Source organism: Lutjanus erythropterus, chromosome 8 (assembly GCF_056507025.1).
Source record: "Lutjanus erythropterus isolate fLutEry1 chromosome 8, fLutEry1.hap2, whole genome shotgun sequence".
NCBI classification, from domain to species: domain Eukaryota; kingdom Metazoa; phylum Chordata; class Actinopteri; order Lutjaniformes; family Lutjanidae; genus Lutjanus; species Lutjanus erythropterus.
Window position 1 is genome coordinate 22,857,588 of NC_139324.1, and position 27,479 is coordinate 22,885,066.

The 27,479-nt window shown below is 38.4% G+C and overlaps 1 protein-coding gene across 2 annotated transcripts in view; it reads left to right on the forward strand.

Annotated features, from left to right (window-relative positions):
- tbx15 (T-box transcription factor 15) overlaps window positions 1-27,479 on the forward strand; it is a 55,465-nt gene continuing 27,986 nt past the window's right edge. The window contains exons 1-3 of one of the 2 annotated variants that reach the window (XM_084724950.1): window positions 1-526; window positions 10,720-10,927; window positions 16,339-16,440. In XM_084724950.1, coding sequence (XP_084581076.1) covers window positions 340-526; window positions 10,720-10,927; window positions 16,339-16,440 — 497 coding nt within the window. In that variant the 5' untranslated portion in view covers window positions 1-339. The remainder of the gene's footprint in view (window positions 527-10,719; window positions 10,928-16,338; window positions 16,441-27,479) is intronic. The other variant, XM_084724951.1, reaches the window with a different exon arrangement.

Consider the following 27,479-nt stretch of genomic DNA (forward strand, 5'->3'; position numbering starts at 1 on the left):
CTCCAGAAGTGAGTATCAATCAGAGAGAAGTTAGGGGGACAGAAAGAGAAAAAGAAAGACGCGGAGTGGACGGACGGAGAGACGCGCAAAGCGACAGACCGCATCAAAACGATCAATCTCCTGGACTCGATCTCATGCGCAGCCAGGATGGCACAGTCTGCCTCCAAAAGTTTGACGCAGCGTTTCTAGTCACAGTTGGGATTACTTTGGACACTTGGTGAGTTTGCGTCCCGCTGTAAACACTGACGTGTGCATTTTTACTGTTTTGCTTCACTGCGTTGGACGGACGGAGTGGGTTTTTCACCGCGTCCCCCCCGCCGTCGGGTGGATTTGAGAGAAATGAGTGAGAGGAGGCGATCTGCCGCAGCTCTGAGCTCTAGAGCCCACGCTTTTTCCGTGGAAGCCCTGATCGGCTCCAACAAGAAGAGGAAGCTCCGGGGCTGGGAGGAGAAGGAGCTGGAGTTGTCCATGGAGAGCCTCGCCACGGACGGAGAGGACCCCGCGCACTGTCTGGATATGGACCCGGGTCAGTGCGCAGCGCAGACATGCACCACACCGCTCAAATGTCCGGATCTCCGCTCTGTCACAAAGCGACGAGTCCCGAGTCAAAACATGGCTCCACTGTCAATGACCAAACCCACGACAGGGCATGTAGCTAGAAGCTCCACGGTGTCTTTTCTTAATTTAAACCCACTGAGGGATTCTGCTCAGTGATTCCGCTCTGCTGCAGCGCTGTTACATAAAAAATGTTTTATCTCTAGATAAAACTTTTTTCTTTTTCTGTAGCTTCAGCTGATAAAAGTCATGCATGCAGGCCTGTAGAGACAGTCAGTCACGCTGCTCTGTTGTCAGGATTATGACATAAGACGCATCAAGAAAATTCATTAAAGGAGTCAGTTTGTTCCACTGAGAATCAAACCAGCAAAACAACTCCATAAAAGATTCACGATTCAACACAAGTCTGATAATTAGATTTTTTGCCACTGTGGAGTGCCTTGTCCAGGTTTTGACTCGGACCCTGGACTCCACGGTAACATATTAGTGATATTAAAAAAATGGTGTTGCTGTTGGGACGCTGTTTGCTGTCAGTTTGGCTGCAGGCCTTCACAGGGAGGCCTCGGCTTGTTGCACAAGGGTCCGCTGGCATTAAAGAAATGATTCAGTGTGTTTCATTCTCAAAAAGAAACAAAGTCCAAACATTCTGAATAATTTTGTCTGTTGCTCAGAAATAAACTCATTGAACAGCATTAGTTAACTTTGTAATGGAAGCATCAGCCCTGCGCAAACAGAACATCCAGTATTTTACAGCTATGAAAAAACTTTCCAAGTAAAACTGAAGATGTGATCATTCATGAAATGTTTCAGCAGTTTAAAGAAAAAAAAAATCAATAACCACCCAACCTCCGTCTTAAATGTGAATAAATTAAACGTTACAAATAGTGAAGAGGCACGGTAACCAGGACACGATGATTCTTCTTCCTCTGCAGACAAAACGAAGACATTTGTCTGATGCCAGAGAGAAAATACAGGAAAAAATCGAAACAATCACAAATAGAAAATAATAAAATTAAATTTACAAGACAGACAAGGAGCGATTAAAATGATTTTTCATTTGTGCGTAGTATAAGAAATGAACAATTGTGACAATCAAGATTAAAAAAAGTGGTAATATACAATATTTCTATATTTTCATTTCTTTTAAACAAACCGTCATTTTTTGGCAACAACTGCAATTTTATGTAGTCTAAACAATTCATTTTATATATTTTTATTTCACTAATTGGCATAAATTTAAACGTTGAATAAATTTTTGGCATGTATTTAGTAAATTAATTAACCAAGCAGGTGTAATGACATTCTGGCTCTTTCATTTTAGATTTCAGAGTTTAGAGGAGCTGATCACAGATAAACTTGCTGCGCGGCTGAGATCTAATTTGATCAGATCTGACGTGACTTTGAACCTCAGTGCTTCACTTTGAGCTCAGACATAAAAACCCAATTTTTACATCTACAGATAGAGCTGCGCGGTTCGAGCCATAAAACATGTTTTAAAAATTCAGTTTGTTTGAAAATTGAAGGTAATTTAATTCATATAATGACAATGTTTAGATTTAGTTGTAAACAGTTATATTCGTGAGGATTATGGATCCAAGTGAGGCCCTTCATTAATTACTGAATATTCAGTGTGGTTTGAAATTATATTATATGTACATCACAGCTCACTGAATCATTGTAGAACTGTAGAGACAGAAATGAAGCTCTCTACCTCTGCGTGCTGCTCAGACAGTCTCAGGCCGACGCTGCAGTCTGACCTCCGGGGCGCAGCGCCTTTTACGCACCGCTCCTATCTTCTCTCAAACTGCAAGTGACTGAAAAGAAAAACTTAAAAATCCAAAAGAGGAGAAAACTTTAACTTTACTAGGAGGAGGATTTGAGGAGGGTTATTTTGCCCCAGGAAGTGTCACGAAAACAATTGCTGTTCCTGATGTCAAACTGTAGCTAAATCAGGGAGGCGAAACTGAACGTCGATTACACGCTTGTTTGTGTGCGCTTGAAAAAAAAAAACAACAAACGCGTAAAAGGGTGACGATAATCAACAAAAAAAAAACAAAGCAAGCAGCCATTTTTCTACCGTTCTTTGGAGAAAAGTCTCTCTGGTCATCATCTCGCAGCTTTTGTCCGGGCAGTTTCAGGATTTGTGGCTGAATGAATTCCCCAGTTCCCGGTCCCTCGCCCCCCCCCCGGTCCCGCTCATTAGCAGGCGGGTTCCTGGCAGGTTCAGCGGGTCCTGCTCCTCAGCTTTGGCGCGTCGGGCGGCGGTGACCGAGAACAGCGAGTCTCTGTGGTCAGATTATGTGGTTGAGAGGAATCCTTAACGGAGTGATTTTTATTTTTACTCAACTGCAGGCGAGTCTGGAAGCCGGTTGGTCGTATAACACGTTTATTAGGCTCAGAGACAAGGGCAGGACTGAGAGAGACACAGGCTGTGCACCAGGCTGGTGTTTAACGGTCTGCCTGTAAGAGCTGAACTGCTCAGTGAGCACAGAGAGAAGTCGTTTTGTTAGACCTCACAAAACTACTACAGCCACATCTCCATAATATTTATCCTGTAAATTTATAATTAACAAGCTGGACTACATCTAATATAACTTAATATTTAATGTCATTATCAAAGGTCTAATGTGATTTACAAGGTGAGGTTTACGCACAGATTACACACAGACCTGATTCCCCACAAACACCTGACGTCTCACTGTAAATTCACCCATTAAGATTTCTGTTTAACCATATATGAATACTAATACTAAAGTTACCCAAACACTGCTCCTTGTATTCAGTGTTTATCTGGTGAGTCGTGTATCATGTTTTAGTTTCAAGTACGCGGGATGATAAAAGAGTTGTGAATATGAGCCGGACTGAAGCTTTTACTGCTTCCTCCCTGCCCAAGTCTTCGTCAGTGTGGAAACAGGTGGTCTCACTGTATAGATTTGGTTACTCGGTGATTTCATGGTTGACACTTTGCTACTGTCCACGTCAGAAATCTGCTGCAGCTTCATTAAATGCATCAGTTTCATAAAAGACCATTAGTAGTAACAAGCATATAGCAACTGTCAGTACAATTTGCCCTCTGTTATTTGTTAACTCAAAATATCCCCGTGAATTTCCTCCAGTGAATGCAAGTATGCAAAAATAAAAATTTCACAGAATATAACCGTATCACAGACATGCTGCACGTTCTGTAACTGCTTGTAACGCCACTGCATGGTGCTCACAGATATTCAGCTGGTCAAATAGATTAGATTTTTTTTTTTTAATTGCTGCACTACAACAGCAAATGGAAACACTGCAGATGAAAATTATCGTTTTAGTTTTCTAGATCTCAGCCTCATATTTTTAGTTTGTTTGGAAACCTTTTGTGTTGAATTCAAGTTTTGTAGGTTTGAAATTTGCATTGCTATAAAAAATGGTTAAATAGATAGTTCAGAGATACAATCCTGGGGAATTGTATTGCTTTTTAGACAGAAACTAAAAAATCCCTTTGGTCAGACCTTTTTTCATGTGTTTGGTATGTAGTCTGAAGTTGTGTCAAACAGCAGTATTAGGTTACTTTGGCTCTATTGTTAAGTGTCTGTGGGATCAAATAATATAATTATGATTCATTTAACATCCAGGAATTCAGCAAAACTAAGCAAGTTAAGTGAAAACGCCTGTTTTAAATCAAGTGTAGAACTTCTACCTGCTACCGCAGTAAAACACAGTTACAGCTGTATGTCAAACTAATGCTATAGGTTATTCTTTTCTCTCACATCAGTCTGCAGCTCCTGGTTTTAAAACTCTGATTCAACATCATTAAAATCATTTACCCTCAAAAGACATCTTCATGAAATACAAATTTAATTCATTCATTCTTAAAAACTCTCCAGCAGAGGTGCACCACCAAACAATAAACATTTCTGATTGGAATCCTCCTTATTACATCATTAAAAGCACTTCTTTTCTGCAACAGCTTAATTTAATGCATTTGTGCATGAAGACCATGCTTTAAGCAAACTCCAGACCTTCTGCAGCTGTATAAGTGTGACTGCATGTGAACTGTGACACAGAGGACAGTTTGATGTACAGCACTGACTTGATTAAATTCAGACCAATTAGTGGCCCTTGATGGATGTTAGCCTCGTTTTAATGAGGCCTGGCATGAGCTGATTGGGAGCCTTTAACCACAAGATACAGGCCCTGAGTCTGTGTGTGTACTCTGTGCGTGTGTGTGTATGAGTGTGTGTATGACCGCAGCAGATGTCAGGACAGCGTTCTGCTGAGGGGGCAGATTTTTGTTCATCAATAAATGTCAGTTTTTATTCATTCAGCTTTAAAAAAAAAATCTTCAGTAACTGAGAGGCAATCTTCACGTAAAGTTGATACCGAACTAAAATGATTGTTTTTAATTAATTATTTAATTAATTTGAACTGTAGTGACAGTTTGTTTGAATTTTGGAAATTTTCAATTCACATCAGGCCTGATGTTTGACTCTACACATGAACATATAGATAAACTTATGCATACCGTGTGGTTTAGGTGTGTGTGTGTGTGTGTGTTTGGTGAGTGGCGGAGGACAGGTCCTTCAGCCTGATGACAGGGCTTCCAGGCGGAGTCAACAGGCTCCTGCTTGGCCGGCGTTTCCCTCCTCTGCATCTCGGAGGCGTTCCTGCCAAATTATCTTATTTAGTCGGGCCACTTCTGCTCCCTGGAATGTATGTGTTTCCTCTGAACGCCTCAGTTTCACACACTAACATCCAGTTTGATTTCAGATGTAGATGGGGCTGTGGATTCAATGTGGCTTTTCAGGTTTCAGATTTTCATTTTGGGTGCCAGAAGTTTTTCATGTAGTGTCAAATCTTGTTCCTGTCACAGCACAAAAGCAACCAATTATTATTAGAACGGTTAGGAATGCTGTGATATACCAGTATTGACGATAACTGTGTTATTTTTTTTTTTTTAAAAGTAAATATTCTTTTGGATCTTTTGTTTATCAGTTCATCTGGTTGCCTTTTCACTATCCATGAAGTATCATTGCACTTTCTGTGCATTTTTGAGTGTAATTAGTTTGCCAAAAAGGAGACAAAACACACAATTAACAAAGTTAAAGATGGATTTGACTTATAGCTTTAATTCCAATTTTTCTATAGATATAGAAATATATAGATATATTTCTATAGATATGATATTCTTATCATGAATTCATATGCACATGACAATCGTATAGTGAAGTTCTATTATACTGGCAGCACTAAATGATTAAATTATTGACATTAAATGAAAAAAGAATCCTGGCAGACGTGTCTGACCTGTTGATATTTGATTAATAAAGCCTGATATTAACAAAATTGTAGAGCAGTCTACGTCTTTATGACTTTGTTGTGCATCAGTTTGTGTAAAGTAGCTCAAGGCTGGGATAACCTGAGCCGTGTTGCCTTGTCAGGGCAGCAGACTCTATTTTTCTGACTGACAGTGGCATAGCGAGGAAAACAACAATTTATTCAAAAAACAAAAACAAAAAACCCCGTCAAAAACTTGGGAAACAAACGACCAAAACACAGGTGTAAACAGGGGTTGCACTATTTGTCCAGTTATTTTTAAGACATACTGTATACACCCTGCATGTACAGTCTGTATTTAATACGAGGGTGTCACAGCATCCAGAAGGCATGATAACAATATTATCACAATGTCTTTAGAAAATTAAAATAAATAAATAATGCTATCAGTCAAATTAACTGTTAACTTTGTTTATTGTGTGTTTCATCTCTTTTTTGGCAAATGAATTACACTAAAGATACAAGTGTGGGGAGGTGGAGAGAAAAGTGTAATTACATTATTTACATTGTTTTCATTTTATTATTTTCAAATATCATAGTTATCGTCCGTACCAGTTTATCGTTACACTGGTAATTCAGTATGTAAAGGAATCGGCCTCGTAACAATCACATCTCTTTCTGTTAGATCAGTGGTTCTCAACCTGGGGGTCAGGATGCCCAAAATCATTTCCGGGGTTCGCCAGACAGTTGAGGAGAGTAAAATAAAATAACATGTTGTGGCAACCAACAAAATGATCTCTCTCTGTATTTGGATAGAAGAGCAGCAGTGAACATGGTTTACAATAGAAGTCACGTTAAATTGGGTAAATATTGTGTTTTCTTATCTAATATTCATTGGCATTGCAGTTATTGTGCCTTGAAAGCATCAAGTTAATTTAATATGGGCATATAAGTAATTATACATCCTCATGCTGTAGTTTTCACTAGTCTCTCTCAACACCACCATGCAGTTTTAACACTGAACAACCAGAAACACTTTTGTTTATACATAATTGAAAAGATTCTGTTCTGCATAGTAAATATAAATATGAACGCTATACAGTAATGATATGCAACATATAGAAAAATATCCTTCACGTGAAGGGAATAATCTTAAATTCCAAAGATGGTGCGTTTGTATTGATGTAGCAGATGACTAAGAAAACATGCAGAGGTGGAAGGAGTACTAGAATATTAATGATAATTGGTGGATGGTGCATGAAATCAGAGGGATAATCATGGAGCGGATGTTTTCCTAATAATAATAATAAGCAACTTTGGATAGAAGAAATATCTGTTTCTGTCGCATTATTTGTGTTTTCCCAGATAACGTATTATCATTTTGGTACATTCCTAATAATTAGTGTTTCCCAAAGCACAAGATGATGTCCTCAAATGTTTTGTTTTATCCACAACCCAAAGATATTCAGTTTAATGTCACAGAGGAGTGAAGAAACCAGAAAATATTCACATTTGAGAGGCTGAATCTGAGAATTTGAATATTTTTTCTGAAAAAGAAAAAAGACTCAAAAATGATTAATGTATTATCAAAATAGTTGGCGATTAATTTAATAGTCAATTAACAGACTAATAATTGCAGCTGTGGAGGTGATGGTTATGAACACCAACCTGATTACTCTGAGTGGATCAGCACTGTGTAAGATACTGCAATGAACTGTCCTCTGTGTGTATGATTTAATCTCACCTGAAGATGACATTACAACAGTGCACATTCTTTAGGTTGGTTGGACAAAAGAAGCAAATTGAAGACGTCACTTTGGGCTCAAATTGTGATGAGCACCTCTTTTTTTGACAATTTACAGACTAAACAATTAATTGCAAAAAAGATTGACAAATATTTTTTTTATAAAATATAATTTTCATAAAGCTACAGTTAATTTGCATTAGAGCTGCAAGTTGATTAATTTATTAGTTGTCAACTATTGAATTCATGGACATATATTTAGAGAGCTGATTAATAGTTTTGGGTCATTTTTTCCAAAGAAAAAATGTCCAATTTCTCAATTTCAGCTTCTCAAATCAAACTTAAGGTGTTTTTTATTTATTTACTCCTCCATGAACGTAAACTGAATATACCTGGGTTGTGGACAAAACAAGACATTCGAGGACACCATCTCGGGTGACAGTTAATCGAGCAGCCCTTGTCCCGTCCTCCTCCTTTAACAGTGCAGTGTGTGTGTGATAGGTGTTTTACAGAGAATGACGGGGCAGCTGTATGTGCATGTGTGCGAACAGTTAAAAGAAGGGGAGAATAATCATGTGTGACAGTCCTCACTGGCTGCAGTGACACTGGAAGGATCTCCCAAGAAGATGATGGAAAGTCTGTCTCTGTCTCTCTGTGGTCATTACAGCCCTCCACCCCTCCTTCTCTCCTCCTCCTCCTCCCTCTGCTCTTCCTATCTCCATCTCTCCTCGCCGTGCTCTTGTTTCCAGCGGGGTTGGCTCAGCCTGCGCTGCGGTGGTTTTCGCCTGGGACGCTGTCCAGTCTCTCAGCAGCTCTGCATTTGCATAACCATATTTGTGTGCCCTTAGTCTGCCAAGTCAACCTCCTCGTGTCAGGGCCCTCAATAAATAATACATTATTAGATTCTTTTTTATTTTTTGGGTGGTGGTGGTGGTGTTGGAGGGGGTGAAGGATATTCAGCTATAAACTATTTCTGAGAAAAGTGAAATAAGAGACAACATGTGGTGATCTTATGAGAGTTTTATCCGGCTAAAGTGCAATTTTGAGGTGTTGAGCATTAAAGTTTTTACATCCCAGCTGGAAAAACTATGATGCAGTTTGATATTTAACCCAAAAAAGGTTTCCTTGGGTTAAATGTGTTAAGTAACATTTAAAGGTCAGAGTCAAGTAGAAGAATACTTTGTTGAGAAATTCTTCAGTGGAAGTGCAATTTAATGTTTGAGCGTTATGATTAATTGGCAAAAAGCATCTTCCGAGAATTTGGTGGAATAATTTCCTAATTCACATAAACTCTCATCCTACCAACATATTTAACATGCAGAGACTGATGATAACCGACCAAAGAAAAAAAAATACTGCAGGAAACTATCATAGCTAAATGTTAACTTATTCACAAAATATTATGACTTGTGTAATTAATGTCATCCGAAGGAAAAAAAAGATTATTATTCAAATTTTAGTAAAGCTACAGTTAAATGATTAGTTGTTAACTGTTGAATTAATTGCCAACTATTTCAATAATCAGTCATTTTGAGTTATTTTTTTGAGAAGAAAATGTCCAAATTCTCTCATTTCAGTTTCTCAAATGGGAAAATCTTCTGGTTTGTTTACTCCTGACAGTAAATGGAATATCATTGCGTTGTCAACAAACTAAGACAGTGATCAAGATTTTTCACCATTTTCTGATTTTATGGTCTAAGCAACAAATCAAATAATGGAGAAAAGGATTGGCAGATTAATCGATAATGAAAATAATTAGTTGCATTTTGTGTGATGCGAAAATGGGACAGAGCATGAGGAAATCTGACTGACTCCTTCAAAATGCCTGATAGATTCAATCAACTAAAATAGTTACATCTAAATAATGTGCTTTTGGGTCACCCAGGACTCCAATACATTTGTATATTTAAAAATCACAAATTAAAACAGAAACAGGAAGCAATCATAAAGTCATTAGGAACAAACTGACTGACAAGTCATGAAAATTTTGAACGATAGAATAAAGCAACTGTGAGATGTGACAAAACATAGACCCCCGTGGTCTGCAGGTACCCAGTCGGTTAAAGAAATAGTTCGGTTCACGGTTTTTTGAGATCAAATAACAGTGAACAGGGTTCGTACTGGTGCTGGAAATCCTTGGAAACACCTGTATTTTAATGTAGTGCTTGGATTTTAAGTGCTTGAAACTGCTTAAAATTGCAATTGCATCATTTTCATAATAAATCACTACATGACTGAATAGGTCACTTTTTAAATAAGGACATAAAATAAGTCAGATTATTAAAGGATAACAAGTCTACTTACAGACAGGTGACACATTTTGAAAAATTAAACTTGTGTTCATAAAACATTTTTGTTGTTTGTAGCATAATAACATCCACTTAATGTGATGAAGTAGTGAAATAATAATTTTGAGTAGATGTGCAACAGAGCTTGAAAATAAACCTTGAAAATTCTTGAAAAGTGCTTAAATTTGAGGTGCATGAAAGCCAGAGTGAAAATAACAGTGAAACGTGTGGACAAAAACAGGAAAACATCACAGCTCTTCATAAAGGTCATGCTGGGTATACGGTTGTGAGGTGTTCATGTTATTCTGTTCACCCTGCCTGCTGTGGCCTAGACAGTTGGATTAAAATAAAGTGAATGTAAAGGAGGCTGAGGTCATCCCGGTTGGTGTCTGGGAGTTGGAGGCTCAGGCGGATGGAAAGCTCTCCTGTAGGTCTGGATGAGTTTCAGGATGGAGCTGAACGGTTTTATCTGCCCTCACATTGTGACCGTGTTGATGACTCTGAACGGTCAGTCTGTTAAACTCGCTCCAGAAGGAGCTCTGGAGGGGAAACTTCATTTGCTGAACGCTTCCCATCGGAGTCGGTCATTGTGTGGCCCAATTTAAAATTTAATATTTTCTACATCGCGTTTCAAAGGCTTCACGCAGCATTTATTCTGCTTTTGACACAAACCCAGAACTCCATGACGAGCTGAGCCAGCAAGAGCCAGACTCTCCAAGCCGCTGCTCTCCGAGCTGAGCAGACGGCAGGTGATTTGGAGAGAACCGCTGCTCCCTCACACCCGCGCCAAGTTTCCTGCGCGGAGCCTCATAAGCAAATTAATTCCCCTGTTTGAGAGCTCCCTCCTCATCATCTTCCCCATTTTCCCCTCAGACTCGGAGGCGAGTCCCGGCTCTGACGGAGAGGGTCTGGCCGAGAGGACGTCGTGCTCCTTCGGCTCACCTGACGACGTGGCCCCGGGCCCCTGCGAGCCGTCGCCCCCGGCTTCCATGGAGGAGATCCAGGTAGAGCTGCAGTGCGCGGACCTGTGGAAGCGCTTCCATGACATCGGCACGGAGATGATCATCACCAAGGCGGGCAGGTAGGCCGCACGCGCACTCACTGACACACAGACACTCACGTGCGCACACGCACCTGATGTAAGTAGCACAGACTGTTTAGACGCGACTTTGCGGCAAACAAGGTAATTTGCTCACTTTTAGGCGCAACTTTCATTATTTGACGAGACCAAACAATCAAATGCGTTCCTTATAGTTTTTTTTTCCTTATAGTTATTTATGAAAATAATTTTGGTCATATTTATACAATCAGAGTCAAATCCTCACACACAAGGGCACAGATTCATCAAATAAGCAGACCCCAAACATCTGAAGACTTTTTAAAAAGGAAGAATCCATAGGATTTCTCCGAGCTGTTCGCAAACGCACCAGAAAGGAAGTTGATTGTTGTTGAACGTCAAATACCAACGTCTCGTGTTGGTAAAGCATCCCGAGCACAGTGAAATAATGAGAAAATAAGGAAATACAGGCAGAGCGCAGGGTCTCCACAAACGCAGTCACCACTTTACACAAACACGCGCGCGCGCGCACACACACCTCCGTCTGAGCTCTGTTTGGAGGGTGTTAATGTGTTGCACATGCAGGCCGCTCTGTTGCATTCAGGCCTTCATGACGCGGCAGGTTATTCCTGATGTCGGAGGAGAAGAAGGAGAGCTGCTTCTAATTAATCCCTCTCTCGTTTTAACATGTTCCGGGTTTTCTCGCTCTCGCGCGCCAACAGTCCGTGAGCAAGCGCAGAAGTTAGAAGTTGACCCGCGTATCCTGCAGGAAAAGACCTTTCCCCGCAGTCTGCTCCTGCTCCCTGCGCCACCAGCATTTCCCTCTAACATCTCCCCCTGACTGACATTAGGTTGAATATTAGTTCAAGCTCACGGCAGTTGTCTAAAATAACAAGATCTTTATTATCGTGATGACTCTTTCAAGTATTTGGTTCTTAAGTGAATACATGAGGCGAGATAATTCTTTACATTTACATTTCCAAGAAAAGAAAAGAAAAATCTTGACAACATTTTCAAGATTGTGATATTTTCGTGACAAAAGTTAAGAACCATCGACTGAATTATTAGGCTATATTATATTATGTTATATTATATTATATTATATTATATTATATTATATTATATTATATGTTACTTGGTAGTTAAACTGATATAATAAAAAATTATTTTGTGTTTTTTTCCAATTGACTTTTATCTCAAATTGGCTAATAACGCGTTTGGTGTATTTTTCTTCTTGCAAAACGAATAATTTAATTATATATTTTGTGTATATTTTTATGTTTACCAGGGTCATTGTATTAGTTTGTAATATAATAGGCGTGGTATCTATACTTTATATTTTAGCCCAGCTTACTAAACCTGTTATTTTGTCCTGTTGCACTGTGTTGTACGTTTTTTCAAATGAGACCCAAGTTGTTTTTCAGTTCTGACTTCATACTGAAATAATAATAATAAAAAAGTCGCTCTCCTCCACTCAGACTACATACATTCGTCTGTTTTTTTATGAATTGGCTTTAAATTGGTAATCAGCTCATAAATAGAGCAACAATCGGTTTGCGCTGAAGCAGAGTGAAGGCGGACACGACCGTCGCCGTGTGTATTTCACGGCCTGCTCATAATAAGCTCATAAATCCAGAAGAGAAGGGAAGCAAGAGAACAGCCCTCTTTTCTCATTAGGCCAGCACGGATTTACGACCTTTAAATGAAAAGGGAAAAATGCAGCGTTTGAAGTGCAAAACGAGGAATTAAGTTGAAATGTCTCCCGCTCCAGTCCACATATACACCATTTATATAGATACCGTTTTTTTCCACCTCTTAAATTTTCGGGGGGTTTACGTGAGTTTAAGACGCAAGTTTTAGCCTGCAGCTTCACAGTGGGAGGAGCTGGTTGCTAAAAAATATTTAAAGGATAAAAATACATTTGTTGATTATTGCTGGGAAAACAGTATCACTATACGACACGAGATATTGTCTTAGATTTTGGATATTTTATATCGTGATATGACAAGAGTCTTTTCCTGGTTTTAAAGACTGCATATAATTAAGTAATTTTCTTATCAGACTTTTCTAGCTGTTTTATGATTTTTCTTTACCTACTTAGTCACTATATCCACGTTACTGGTAATTATTCATGAAATCTCATTTTAATATTTTGTGAACGCATCAATAGTGATCCCTACAATATTGTTGCAATATTGATAAATATAATAGAAATATTTGGTTGAAAATATTTTGTATCATCCAGTGCTACACTTCCAGTTTAGAATATTTTAAAGCATAATGACAAAATGAGGTTAAACCCAAGAAGAAAAGCCTGTATTCCTGGAGTGCAAAGGTCAGAGGTCAGACTGACATGCATGACAAGATGGAAGGATGTCCTTCTTTCCACTGACAAAAATCATTGGCAAAATTCAGAGTGGAAAGGTTTTTCAGCTATGAAAAGAGTAAATTGAGAATGTTTTTTTGGAGTCAGAGACATGACAGGTGCGATGTATCATTTAAATGTGATGCATCTCATAAACTCTCTGTTTAGACCAATGGTTTTAATGGAATTAGGAACTGGATGGAAGATACTTTAAAATGCAGATTTGGGTTACTGGTTCTGATAACCTTCAGTCACCTTCATCTTCTCAGTCTCATCTGCGTAATCTTGGTGTGATTTGTGGCCAATCATGAGTTTCATTGCTCACATTAGGACGCTGACTCGATCATGTTTCGTTCACAAACCCAAACAGGTCTGTTGTGTCCAGAAATGAAAGAGAGATGCTAACACATGCTATTATCTCATCACGTTTGGATGACTGTAATTCTCTGTAATAAATCTTTCTCACCCCGTTTACAGTCCCATATTACACCTAAGGCCCGGCCAGTAGTGGGTGTTTAGGGTAAATGCTGATACCGATTTTGGAGAGTAACAGAATTCCAATATTGATAATTGGCTGATATTCTTTGTACAGAATATAATAGACAGAATATAGAATATACACATAAACACAGATTCGTTTGTAATTATCCCTCAAAGGTCGTGAAAAAGTTATGAAATGGAACCAGGATATTTTACAGTTTAACAATAAACTTTATTGTCCAAAATGATATCAGGGCACTGAAACACTAAACTCTCACCATTATTTTTAATAATTATAAATAGCTATGAATGAAGGAAAAAAAACCAAATAAAGTAAAATATTTGTATATATTAAACCTAAATTAAGAAATAGGTTTGGATATACACAAAATGCCTATAAAGCTAAAAGTAACAAATAAAAACAATCAACAATGCATGTTCTGCATAATATAGATGCCAATATAGGGAGATAATAGGCCAATATCAGGCTGATACTATTGGGCGTCCGATACATCAGTCAGGCTCAAGTTACTCTTCGTTTAACCTCTCTGCTCCGACTTCCTGATCATTTTCAAATTCACTGATGCTCACCACAGTATATCATGGACGTCTTACATCCCCACACTACAAGTGCACCTCGGATGTGTTTCAAGACTGGGGGAGATCGTTCTTTCCAGTCAGCAGCCACTAAGCTCTGGAAGAGTCTCCCAGTACGCTTGAGGTCTTTGTTGACTTTTTTAAAAAAAGCACCTCTGTTTAGACGGGCATTCAAGTAGCATGTTGTATTTGGTGTTTTAACTTGTGACTGTTCTGCCTGTATATTTTATCTTTCTAGTATTTGATTTTATGAGCAGCAGTTTGTGACTAGAGTTTGTGAAAGCTGTCTGTATAAATAAGCTTTTCTTGTTTGCTCAGTAGAAGCTTTTGAAATGAAGGTGGGTCATTTGGTTTCGTCAAATAAATCTCAAGACTATATGTTACATATTAAAATACTGAACTCTGATCAAGCAAAAGCTGCCTCTCCCCTCAATCAAAGGTGGAGAAATTCTGAGAAGAGACTTTATAAGATGTAAACTGGCACGACTGGACGGGTTCAGTAAAAAGAGTCAATCAAGACCATGTTAGCGTGAAACCATCTGCAAAACAAATGTACAAATCCTGGAAAATAAAAATAACCACTAACTCAGACTCAGACTTTCACAATGCTTTAAATGTTTCTACATCATATTTTTGTAATTGCTATGGTGTGACCCTTTTAATGAACAGTGAAGAAATGTGTTTGCAGGGTGCTGTTTGATGGGTTCACTCAGCGCTGCACAAACATCAGCGTGTTTACATCAGTTGGGGGGTTGTTCAAGCCCCTGCTCATTACAACCATTAAAGACTGGCAGACCAGAGAGAGATTTTGGCTGAAGCATAAAAAAAACAAAAAAAAAAACAAATATTTTAAACTGATTGTAAAAGCTCTCCTGTTTGATTTTCATTTATCCTATCCAGAGCATTAATAAAGACACTACAGCTACAATTTTGTCATTTACACAAGTTAATTCAGTAGTTGTGATTATGTAACAGTGTGCTGTGTGCCTCACGCTCAAATCTGAAAGGAGGAGTGTCCAGTGCTTGATAATCAGCTCTATCAAATCTTAATAAGAACCAGGATTCTGGAGCTCCTGCCTTTTTTTTTTTTTTTTTTTTTTTTTTTATCAACTTGTAACGTGCAGTGTTCTTTGTTAGTTGACATGAAAAAGTTTGGGAACTCTTGCTATTGTGTATCCCCCCCCCCCCCCTCAGATCAATGAGTTGAAGAAATAATTATTTTGGTACCTGGGAACTATTTTTTTTTTTTTTTGTATTGTATTTTCCTTAGCCAGATTATTACTCTGCATTTTTATATTACAAGAAGGGAAACACCAGCTTCAGTAAAAAATAATATAAGTTTCAGAAGATGTTTACCTCAGCGTCTTTCTTGACCACAGCTGCAGAAAACTGACGAGATATCAGTTTTTTTTAAACCTGAATTTTCTGCAAGTGTTTTTAATTATCCTAAAATAATTTCAAGCAGTTATTTATCTGTTTCTTTTCCTCTGAATATGTGTTGTTGTTCAATCTGCCTTGAGACCTCTGCTGGTTTTACTGTCCACACGATGCTGTTTTCACTGTAAAACATCATGAAGGAATGTAGTGGAATCAACTAATCTTTTCTCATTAACTTTACATAAACACATGTATATTTTCTATTAACCTCAAGTTAATTAAACTTAAATATCCAAGTTATTTTCAGACGATCAACACATCAAATTGAATTTCAAAAGAAACATCATCACTACACAGCTCTGAACTACCCTAATTATTAACTTCAGTCAACTCACATTTTTACATTGGCTGGGGAATGTTTTTAAGTTGAAATGCTTCATGGTGAGGAGGCATGTCTGGCATATTGTTTCACCTGTAATGGTGATTACTGTCAGGGGCATTTTTAAAAATACTAGCCTGGTTATCTCTTTTCTCAATTTACATAACAGAGGGAAAGAGACAGAAATGAATATTTCTCCATCAGATTTATCAATATGTGTTGCTTTTTCCTCCTCAGGAGGATGTTTCCTGCCATGCGAGTAAAGATAGCAGGTCTGGACCCTCATCAGCAGTATTACATCGCCATGGACATCGTGCCTGTGGACAACAAAAGATACAGGTACCTCCCACACACGCACAAATACATGAACAGGAGCGAATCCCTGTTCCAGACAACAGAGGTTCCTCTTTGAATGCATTCACAGATGATATTAAATAGAATTGTTTTTGCGCATTTTAATTACTTTTTTTTTTTTTGCATTTTTACTCCCCTTCCAAATGGAGAAAAGAACCCCAGAGTTTCTCTACCAAACTGCTGCTAAACCAAAATGATTTCATTCTTTTGGGTTTCAGAGGGGAGTTATGTTTCCCATGATGGTCTAAATACTGTTTCAGATGCTTCTCAGCCATGACAAGAATCAAACTGTGGAGAAAACAGAGTAACTGTATGAAAGAATGTAACATGTACAGACGCTACATACCAGCACGAGGTATGGGTGATACACAACTTTTTAATTGGATACAGTATCGATATTTTTTGTCACAATTTTGCCAGTACCAATACTGCTAATTTTTAAAATTGGTTTGTAGTTTTACAAAATAATTAATGATTTTTGGAAAAAAAAATATTTCAAAATGACATGACACATACCAGTTATTAATAACAAATTGAGTACAATTAAATAAAGTGCACCAACAAGTGTAAAAAATCTATTTAGTCTATTTTGGCAAAATACTATAATAAAATTATAATAAAACAAATAATCATCTTCTTGACTTTGTTCAGCCTCCTCACAACTTTAAGGGTGTGATGTTCTTAAATATTTAAATATTTACGTTGCTGCTGTATAGAACTTATTACATATAGTGCACCTTGCTGTATTTTTATCTACAGGTGAAAAGTTGCAACACACCATACATTTCCTTTCTGCCAAGGGCAGATATTTAATGCCTCTGTTGGTGGGGACAATGAAGATCTAAATGATAAACAATAAACACAGACAGACGCTGTGCTGCTGCCAGAGGAGCGCTTACTCATATTACAATGAATAAATGACAAAATAATGGATTAGTGTATATTTCCCTCTGATGGTCTGAATAACTCACTACATTTGTCACTTGTATACTAAAAATTTTGGTAAAAAAAAAACCAAATATCTGCATGAACAAGCCGCTGGTACAGCTGGACACAACACTGCGTTTTCCTGGATGATTCTCAAATGTCAGATGGAGCATAAACATATTGACCTAGTTGGATTAATCTCATCTTCATGCCATTTCTCATGTTAAAGTCATATATAACAGGATCTGGACTGAACAAAGGCGTCCCAGCCGCTTTCATTTTTCAGATTTCTCATAACTGCCGCGAGAGGTGTTCTTGTCTTCTTCTTGGCAATGTAGAAAAAAGTAGTTACTCCCATCATTTGCATCAGTGAAGTGAAGCGAATGTGATTAAAGTCTGCATGTGCTGGAGGAAGCCTTGTATGTGATGGATCTCTCTGGATATGCAATAAGACTGATATCCTGGCCCACAGTACTAGTCCCTGAAGTCGGAGCCAGAGAGAGGAGATTGAAATGTATTCATCATCCCACAACTGGCTGAACGGCAGAGCCAGAGGCTGCCTGCAAATAGGATAACTCTCAACATTCAGGTCTAATGACGGAAATAGGGAAAAACGAGGTCGAGACAGAAAGGAAAGAAAATTCTCAATGCTGCACGTTAACAGGTTATTTTGTGGCTCAGTAGAATCTCTTCAGGTATTATGACAGAGATTAGAAAGAAAGATGAAGATGCTGAGGAAAGTGTGTGAAGTTTACCTGCGTATTCAGTGGTTGTGTCTGGTTTTATGTATGCTGATGTAGATACAGGCTGTTACTGCGTGTGATGAAGTGATAATGTGGTAAATAACCCAGAGCCCGCCTCATTACATTTAAAATCGAGTTGAAGCAGTCAGATCCTCTGAAAGCTGAAGCTGCTGTTTTGTATCAAAGCTGCCAGTAGACGGTGTTTAGTGCTGATATTTAAAACTGATGATAAAAATTCCAGTTGCCTTTTTATTTATTTTTCTTGGAGACTGAGCAAAAATAGTGTCTGAAGGATAAAGTTGATTATGTGCTCTATTTTTGTTTTTGTCACCAAATCCCATGAAAGGACAAAAACCAACAAAAATTAAAGTAATAGCCTTTGAAGCAGGGTTGTATGAGTTATATATTGATCAGTAAATGCTGGTCGACACAAGCACAGTTTGGAGAAGCAGAGAGGAATACCAGCAGCAAAATTTATTTTAGCTTTTATAAAGGTTCATCTAAAACATCAATATAGAATGTATGCTTTATTATGAATATTTTCAACAGTTTATCAGACAGCCTTTTCTGATGGAAACTGCTGTGACACAAAAATAAAAAAGAGCAAAAAGAGTAATTTTACTTTGGAAAAAAACAAGAGTTGCTGGTCTGTAGCTGCCTTGATCTTTTAGTTAGTTAGTTTTATTGTGTGACTTCAGTGAATCAAAACTAACCTTTCAAAAACAGCAAAGTCACACAAACAAACAAACAAAGTGACCAATCGAGGCAGAGGCAGACCAGAAACTCCCATGTTCTGCCAAGTAAAATGGCTGATTTTTCCAATAAATTCCGGTGGCCTTGGAGAGAGCAATATTTGACTTATTTAAATGGCGGCAGAAAAGGTTGTCTGATGGCAAGCTAACGCAGTGAAAATATTCTAAATACCCCTGCTGTTTCTCCAAACTGCCATTTACCGCCGTGTCACCCAGTGCAGCAGTATGGCTCATTGATGTGCTTTCAATCATATTTGAACAACAGTGGAACAACAACGCAATAAGATGAGATTGGATTTTCTTTGACAACAAGACAAATATAGAACATCACCAGACTTATCCACTGTGTTCAACTAGAAGACACTCACACTTTACTCCATGCAAATGCAAACAACATTCCTCTTATAATTAGAATTCCAAATTCAGAATTTGAACTTTCTGTCAAGCGGTTCAGTATATCAATAGCCTTGGGCGTTTCTGGATTTTTCTGGCTGGCCCAAGTAGGATTCTGACTTATACGAGGGTGGCAGGAAGTACACATCCCATTTTTCTTTCATTCATTCATTGTCCGTAACCACTTGTCATTGAAGGGTGGTGGGGGGCTGGAGCCTGTCCCAGCTGACACTGGGTGAGAGGCGGGGTTCACCCTGGACAAGTCGCCAGTTCATCGCAGGGCTGACACATAGAGACAGACAACCATTCACTCTCACATTCACACCTATGGGCAATTTAGAGTTATCAATTAACCTATTATGCTGCATGTCTTTGGACTGTGGAAGGAAGCCAGGGTACCCGGAGAGAACCCACATGGACACGAGGAGAACATACAGACTCCACACAGAAAGGTCCTGCCCCAGCCACAAGCTCCCCAGTGCCCCAGCCGGCTGGGGGATTCAAACTCAGGACCTTCTTGCTGTGAGGCAGCAGCGCTAAACACTGCACCATCGTGCCACCCCCATTTTTCTTATCTACTTTAATTAGTAGCATTACATTATCTTACAGGTGAGACACACCTACACCTTACAGGTGTTTGAAATGTTTATTGTAAAGATAAATGGTCCTACCAGTCACAACACAACAGAATGGTATCATACAAATAGAATATTTCAACACTTTCCATACTTAATTCTTTAAGTCCTCTCTTTCCTCAGATTGTGAAACTCCAAAATTCACTCTCGCCACTCCACCGTTTTATTTCTATGATTTATTATTTAAGTACATCCTCATTAAAAAAAAAAAAAAGAAAAGTAGGCAGCATACAAAACAAAATAAAACAATGCACATTTAAAAATACTTGTCAAACAGCTGGTTCAAACTAAGGTCCTGCCTCTCACTGGACAGATATTCCCCCTCCCCAGAAACGCCCCTTCAATAAACATATGCAAGAAACATAAATATGAGTAACCAACAATGCAGCTGTGAAACACTACAACCAACTGAAACACAGCTTCGTTGAGTCACACACACAAACACCACCAGACAGGCCACAGAAGGCTAGTTTTCACAACTTAAGGCAAACACAAATTTCCTTAAACACACAATAATAAAAACATGGAATTCTTCACCGCTATTATTGACTAAATTAACACAGAGGTCAATGTTTCAAAAGCAAATAAGGAAACATCTTGGAGTTTGTAGTTTTTTGCAGAGAACTCTATTGAGAGAGTCATCAGTGCATGTTGATGCAGATGTGGACCCCAGAAAGATCAGTTTTGCTTTTGACCATGGCTGATAGATGACAGATCTTAACAAATGAACAAATAACACCCATCTGACCCTTCAAACCATCCCTAAAGACATATTATTCTGTAAAATCCAGAGGAAAATGTACTGTATGAGCAATAACGTAGATACTCTGAATATAGTTATGTAAGAAGTTCTGTTGTGTGTGTGTGTGTGTTCTGCACTCAGTAGTGTATCAAGTGTATCAGCAGTGTCTTAAAGGCCTCTCTTGGCAGCTGGTGGCCATATTTCAAAGCAGGACGTTCAATGACATAAAACATATTTAGAGGGAGTTAGTTTTTTTCATGCATTGCTGTTGGACGTAGAGTATTTGACTAAAGGCTGAGTATGCCAAAGATATGGCCCCAAAACAAAAACCCTGTCATCTAAAAAAAAAATCGTGAAAAGCCACCCCCTCATGTCAAGATTTATTTATGATGAAAAACATATGAGGGAGAAATTAAAGAATATAAATACAGCAGCTTGACCTGAGCCTCCTTCATTTCATATCGTTGTTTATTAATATAAAGTTTTCCATCAGTGCGTAGCAGACGTTCTGCCCTGCCACCTCTCCCCGCTCTCCCACCAGCGAACCAAGACATCATGGAGGATTTTTAGGGGCCAGAAGGTCTTGTAAAATTAAATAGGATTTTCTTCCTGGCTGGGGAATTTACCACAGGCCTTTGCAAAGTGAGCTGGGAGCTGTCACTGGTGTGTCTCACAGTCCTGGGGAGTTTGGGGTCTGGAAATACGGTCTTTATTGGAAGCGACTTGCTTTACTTGGGCTCCCTGCCCCTCTTTAGGAACGTCTCATTGGTACCGCGCTCATTAAATCTCCATATATTACGGTTCTTTCATGTGGACAGTCGCTCGGTTCGCTCTGTGCTTGAGCCGCCGAACTTGGAGCTGTCTGGCTCCTCAAACATATCTAATTTCTCTGACTGTGTGTCAGAGCATGTTGCAGTTCTGCTTCTTTAACTCACACACACACACACAAACACATTTATAAGCAATTATGATGGCATTTCTGTTATGTTGTCCTAACTTTAATCCAATAAACTCAAGTTGTAAACTTGACATGGTCATAATTATGTAGAAGTGAGGACTGGAAAAATCCCATCAAATTGAAAGTTTTCTCTCTTTTTAAATCTGACTTTGTGAGGACATCTGGCCCTCACACACAAACACATATGTAGGCATTAAAGGGATAACTCACCCGAAATGAAAATCCAGTCATTATCTACTCGCCCTCATGCTGACTGAAGGTCGGGTTTAGTTTTTTAGTCCACAAAATTCCGCTGGAGTTTCACAGGAAAACAGCGTTGCAAAATCTCTCGAACAGTGTAAGTGAGTGGTGACCAGTTTTCAAATGTAAAAAAAGACAACCTATAAAATACCTCAATACTGCTCATCTGGCAGAATCCCAGTCTCTTAAAGGCCAGACATGCCGTTCACTTGCGGGTGCGCACCGTCACACCACACACCCAGTTCAGATGTTGTGCAAGCATGTGTGAATGTGGCTCCAAGATAAGGATGTACAGTGAAGATTTAGGCTAAAACATGCTGTAAATTATGTCTTTTAAATCATCTTGGCGTGTCGGGGCTTTTTGAGACTTAGATTACACTAGACAAGCTGTATGGATGAATATGCAACTTTTGCCGCTCAGGGTCTCATATTAAAACAATAATAAAAGTCACTGTTTGATAATATCGTGCTCTGGCATGGGCTCATGGGAGTTGTTGTCTTCATTGTTAAAGACTGCCATTGCAGACAAAAATATATCTGACACAACTCAAGCAGAAATCATGTTCTTGGATAAGTAAAGTATCAAAGTTTTCTTCATGCACTCACATTATCCCGCAATGTCTCCAACCATGTTTAAGAGATGTACATTATTTCATTCAGGGCAATGGTGCATTTCATTTGTTTGCATATCAAAGTCATCACATCCCCTTTATCTCTATAGATGCTATAACTCCCGAGGAGACACAGGAAACACCAGATGATAAGTCAGAAAGTGAGGAAGGAAGTTGTTAAACGAGAATGTTAACGAGAATAAAAACCACATTATCTCGTCTGCGAATATGATTTGTGCCTGACACTGCTTTCACGTCCTGTTTTCCAAGTTGAGAAGTTGTTCTTCTTACTTCTGTTTGTTTGTGAGCTTTTAAGTTGTAATGTGGACACAACACAGACGCTGCAAAGAGTAGGGTAGAGTTCTTGTTATGCTTGTTGTAGCATCTGGTTAATGGTTTGACTGAGACTAGCATCATATTGCTATTCAAGTCTGCTGGAACAGTTTGAAGCTACATATTACAAAATGATTTTACCTGACTTGTTGCTGCACCAGTAGATTCCCTAAAACCACTAAAATATTGCTTTACCTGACTTGTTATCAGTGTTAATAGTAATAAATAACTTTTCTAACTAATCTAGGACAGCAATTAATTGTTACAATCTAATATCATATTACAAAGTGTACAAAAAATGATAAGCAATACATGAATTAATGAAAAGTTTTTAACCTTATCATTAACTAACTATTAACTACTATTTACTTTTGTCTGTTCCTGCTACCATGATGTCAACAGACAACAACTCGGCAAGTGGTGTAACAAAAGTTTTACCGACTCTGACACCACATGAATGCAGAATGACTCGCATCATGTAGATTTTCATCAGTTAAAAGACAACAACTCCCATGATCCTTCACTACTGGTGTACAGCTGCCTTGATCAGTTTGTTCTTTTGTGTCATTGTGTAACTTATTTGAATTTGCCCTTTAACCCTTTAAAATATCGGAGTCACACAAGAACACAAACTAACTAACCAATTGAGGCAGGAGTATAGCGACAACTCCAGTGTTCTGTGAGGTAAAATGAGCATTTTTGCCAAAGGAGTCAGATGGCTTCAGAGTGAGTGATATTTGTTTAAAATAACCACAGTTTCAAGTTGGAAAGGGATGTCTGATGGCGAGGTATAGTGGGAAAATATTCTAAATACAGTGTACTCTTAAATTGATACAGATTTTTCAAAGTATTTTTTTAGAGGCAGCTAAAATATATTTTTCTGCTGACCCTGTCCACAGCAGTACGTCGTTTAGCTTCTTACACAGCCACCATCTATAGTAGGTAATACACTGACTGTGGATAAGTACCTAATACAACCATACTTCAAATAAAATCTGGACTATCCCTTTAATCCTATAAACACTAATCCTGCTCTGAAAATTTCAGTTGACATTTGGTCCTCATAAGTGTATTAGAGCTCAAGAACGCACACGCATGCTCGCACAAAGCTGTTGTTCTTCTCTTACAAACTCCGAACACACACACCAGTCAACCCTGAATGGTAATTCAATAGCAATATTTACTCTGTCAGTACAGTAACCCAATATACAGCCTGGGTTTGGCAAGTGTGTAAATGTGTGCGTGTGTTTTTATGTGCATGCCTGCTTGTGTTACTGTATACGTGTGATGAGCTGAGAACACACACACATTCACACATACACTGACAACCTGTTTTTGCTTTCTGATAGGTATGTATGTCCCTCGATGTGTGTGTTTTAACATGTGTGTGTGTTTATCCCTGTGGGTGTAATTGTGTGTGTGTGTGAGAGAAAGAAGTGTGCATTGCAGTTTGGATTTGTCAGCTGTGTGGTTTGGTGTTGGCTGAGAAGGGAAAGGACCCCCACCTCCCCTCTCCCCCATCTGTCCAGTAAGAGTGTCACATAAAGTCCAGTCTTTATTGATCGTACCGGTGCCAGATGGCAGATTTATGGAAGATGAAAGCGGGGGGACTAATCAGATTTCCAGTCCTGTTTGGGGCTAAAGTTTCCGCGTTCCTTAACACTTTCCCTGCTACGCTGAGCGTAACCCTAAACAGCACTCCAAACAGGAAATTACAGAAACGCCTGGCACCCTTTGTCGGTGTATATGCGTGTGTGTGTGCGTGTGCGTTAAGGTCAAAAGTCAGAGCTGTGTATGGAGGTGTGTTCTTGGTATTAGATATAGTGAAAAGGTGGAACAGATAACTTTGTGTTCTTTTGTAGGTCATTGCCCCAGGTTTCAGTAAGCAAAGACATTTTCATATTAATAAATGACCTCTTTACATCTTCACACAGTATAAAAATAGTTGAGAAAAATCATAATTTCAAGGCAGCTGCCTTCACTAGATTTTTGAGTTTTCTCTTAGTTTTAAAATTAAACTATAAACCAAACTATAATCTTTTCTTCAGATAATTAACTTTTCCTTTTCAGATGAGCTTGAATCTTTGACTTTCTTTGAGGGGACCAAGTGTGCAATTTTTTGCTAAATGCAATTCTATGCTGTGTTACAAAAGTACAGTGTCCATAAACTACTGTGTCAGTAGGGCTGCACAATTAATCAAAATATTCTTGAAATGACAATATGGCCAAGTGCAATATTGAAAATGCAGAAGCTGCAATTTTTTGTCAAAGGGAAAATGTGTGACAAAACAGCATTATAATAAAGTACTGCAGAGATATCCTGGTCTATGAATCTCGCTCTCCAGATGTAAGAAAACATGCTTGTTTGGTGTGGACCCAAATAAATGTCACATCATCATGATTTGAAGTTTTTTTTTTTTCCCAGTGAAAACAAAAATTGTAATGTGCCATTTCCACTAATTGGAAATCATGTTGTAATCATAACATCTGTCAGAATACTTATGAAATACACCATATCGTGCAGCACAAGATGTCAGATAGCATGTCAGTTGTGGCTGTAACGATAATGTGAACAGTAGCAGACAAGCAAATGTTGATGCAGAGGAAGACATTTTAAAGAGACATTGGAAAGCAAATATGTATTTGTGCTTAATGGCGATGAACTGATTTGGCTTTTTTGTCTTATATTACTTGCATATTTATTTATTTATTTATTTTTGTATAAACTGTATAATAGTTATACATGTGAATGCCTGTTTGCCATTATTTTCCTAGACTTCTGCTCTCAGAGCTAGTTATTAATTATTAAATTATTACTAAAACCAATAATAATCAAATGCAGAGGCAACTGTGTAATGTGTGGACCAAGAATGTAAAGCCCCTTGAGGTAAATGTGTGATTTGTGATATTAGGCAGAATGAATAAAACTGACTTGGCTTGACTTTGTGATCCTCTATATTTACACTTGCTGTGTGGTCACTCTTTCCTGATACACAGGAAGTGTGTGTTTCTCATTTTCAGGTTATTTAGAGTAAACTCAGCATGAGCAGCAACAACTACCAACAGACAAATAAAAGATCACTCCTACAGAAAGGACTAAGACCTCACTCAGTAACACCAACAACATGATTTGTGCAAAAATGCAGACGATGCCAAAGAGGGCTTAGCTGAGACAGCAAATATGATTAAATATTTATTTACTACCAATAACGGTTTTTGAATTATGTCACAAAGTCTTTATTTATAGTTCAGTCTTTCTTTGCTCAAAAGAAAACCAAAACAACTGTGCTGGTGTGATTAAAAGCCAAAATGGGCTTAATAAGACATGTCAGCCTGTGGATGCTGCAAATCATCAACATCAAGCTCAATCATGGAGGTCTGGTGAAAACTGGATTCCTGTGATGACTAAATTGCATATTATATATCAAACAGGTCAGAGAAAGAGAATACCATCAGCATTAGAAAACACCAACCATTTGCAGGTGCAACTTAATGTGTTTCCAGTATGACTTTTACACTCCCAAAGTCCAAACTATTTAAGAAAACCTAGTATAGTATCTAAAAAAGAACACAAAAAGTGCACACAAATATGAATAAAGGAGTCAATAATGAAATTCATTGAGGGTCAATGAATCCTGAGTGACACATTTTGCCAGCGATGATCCAAAGTTTCCTAAACTTTCCTTAACTAGTGTCTAACTAGTGTTATTTTGGACACGACCTTTGACAAACTTCACTCTCTTAAAATGACAGGCACCATCTCCAACACAACAGCACTAGATCTAGATTGATCTAATGATATGTAATGTAATGTTCTAATACTGATGTCTATACTGACCCACTGTAAGTGAAGTCAGACTGGACAAATGACAAAGTGTGGACATGACAATCTGATTAGTTATGTGTCTAATCCTTGGGATTTTGGAGGTTGAGCTGGCCTGAAGAGCTCTAGAAGACCATTTTCAGTCCAACTACAATGCAGAGTTGAGACCAAGTCATTGTTTTGCAGTCAAAGTAAGTTTCTGAGTTCCTAAACAAGTCATATTACTGTTTTTTGTGCTACTTCAAAGGCCGAACAAAGTTGGTAGTTGTTCTATTTTCATCTGTAATTTTCAGCCTGAACATTTTGCATACTGAAATTTGTGGGTTTTTTTTGACCACCTTGTAGTTTTTAAAGTTTTAAACTTTTAAAAGTTTTCAATACAAATTTTAATCTGTGGGTTTGCGGGATGGTATCAAATATTTTCAAAAATACTTGGCTCAAGGCTGAAGTCCAATTGTCATGAGTTCAAATGTTTTTTTTGATTTTTGTCAAGTTGAGTCTTAAGTCATCAAATTTGGTTGCATTTTGACCAAAAGTACCCAGAACTTTTTAGTTCCAGGGACTTCTCTTTAAGTAACTTCTAGTTCCTGTGACCTATTGTTGTCTGCACTCTAAAGTTCTGTGAGGACTATGGCAATTAGTATTGAAAAGCAATACAAGTAACTGCTCTACACCTCCAGTCCAGTAGGTGGCAGTAAGAAGAATACAAAGACTATATAACAACAATGATGCCATATACAGCAACAGACAGGCTGGCACCATTACTGTGCGACACTACAGTTAGCCTGTTGGCATGGAGAAGATTCAAGTCGATTGTGCTTTATGGGATTGCAAATTAATTCATTAAATCAATATGGGAAAGGAGAC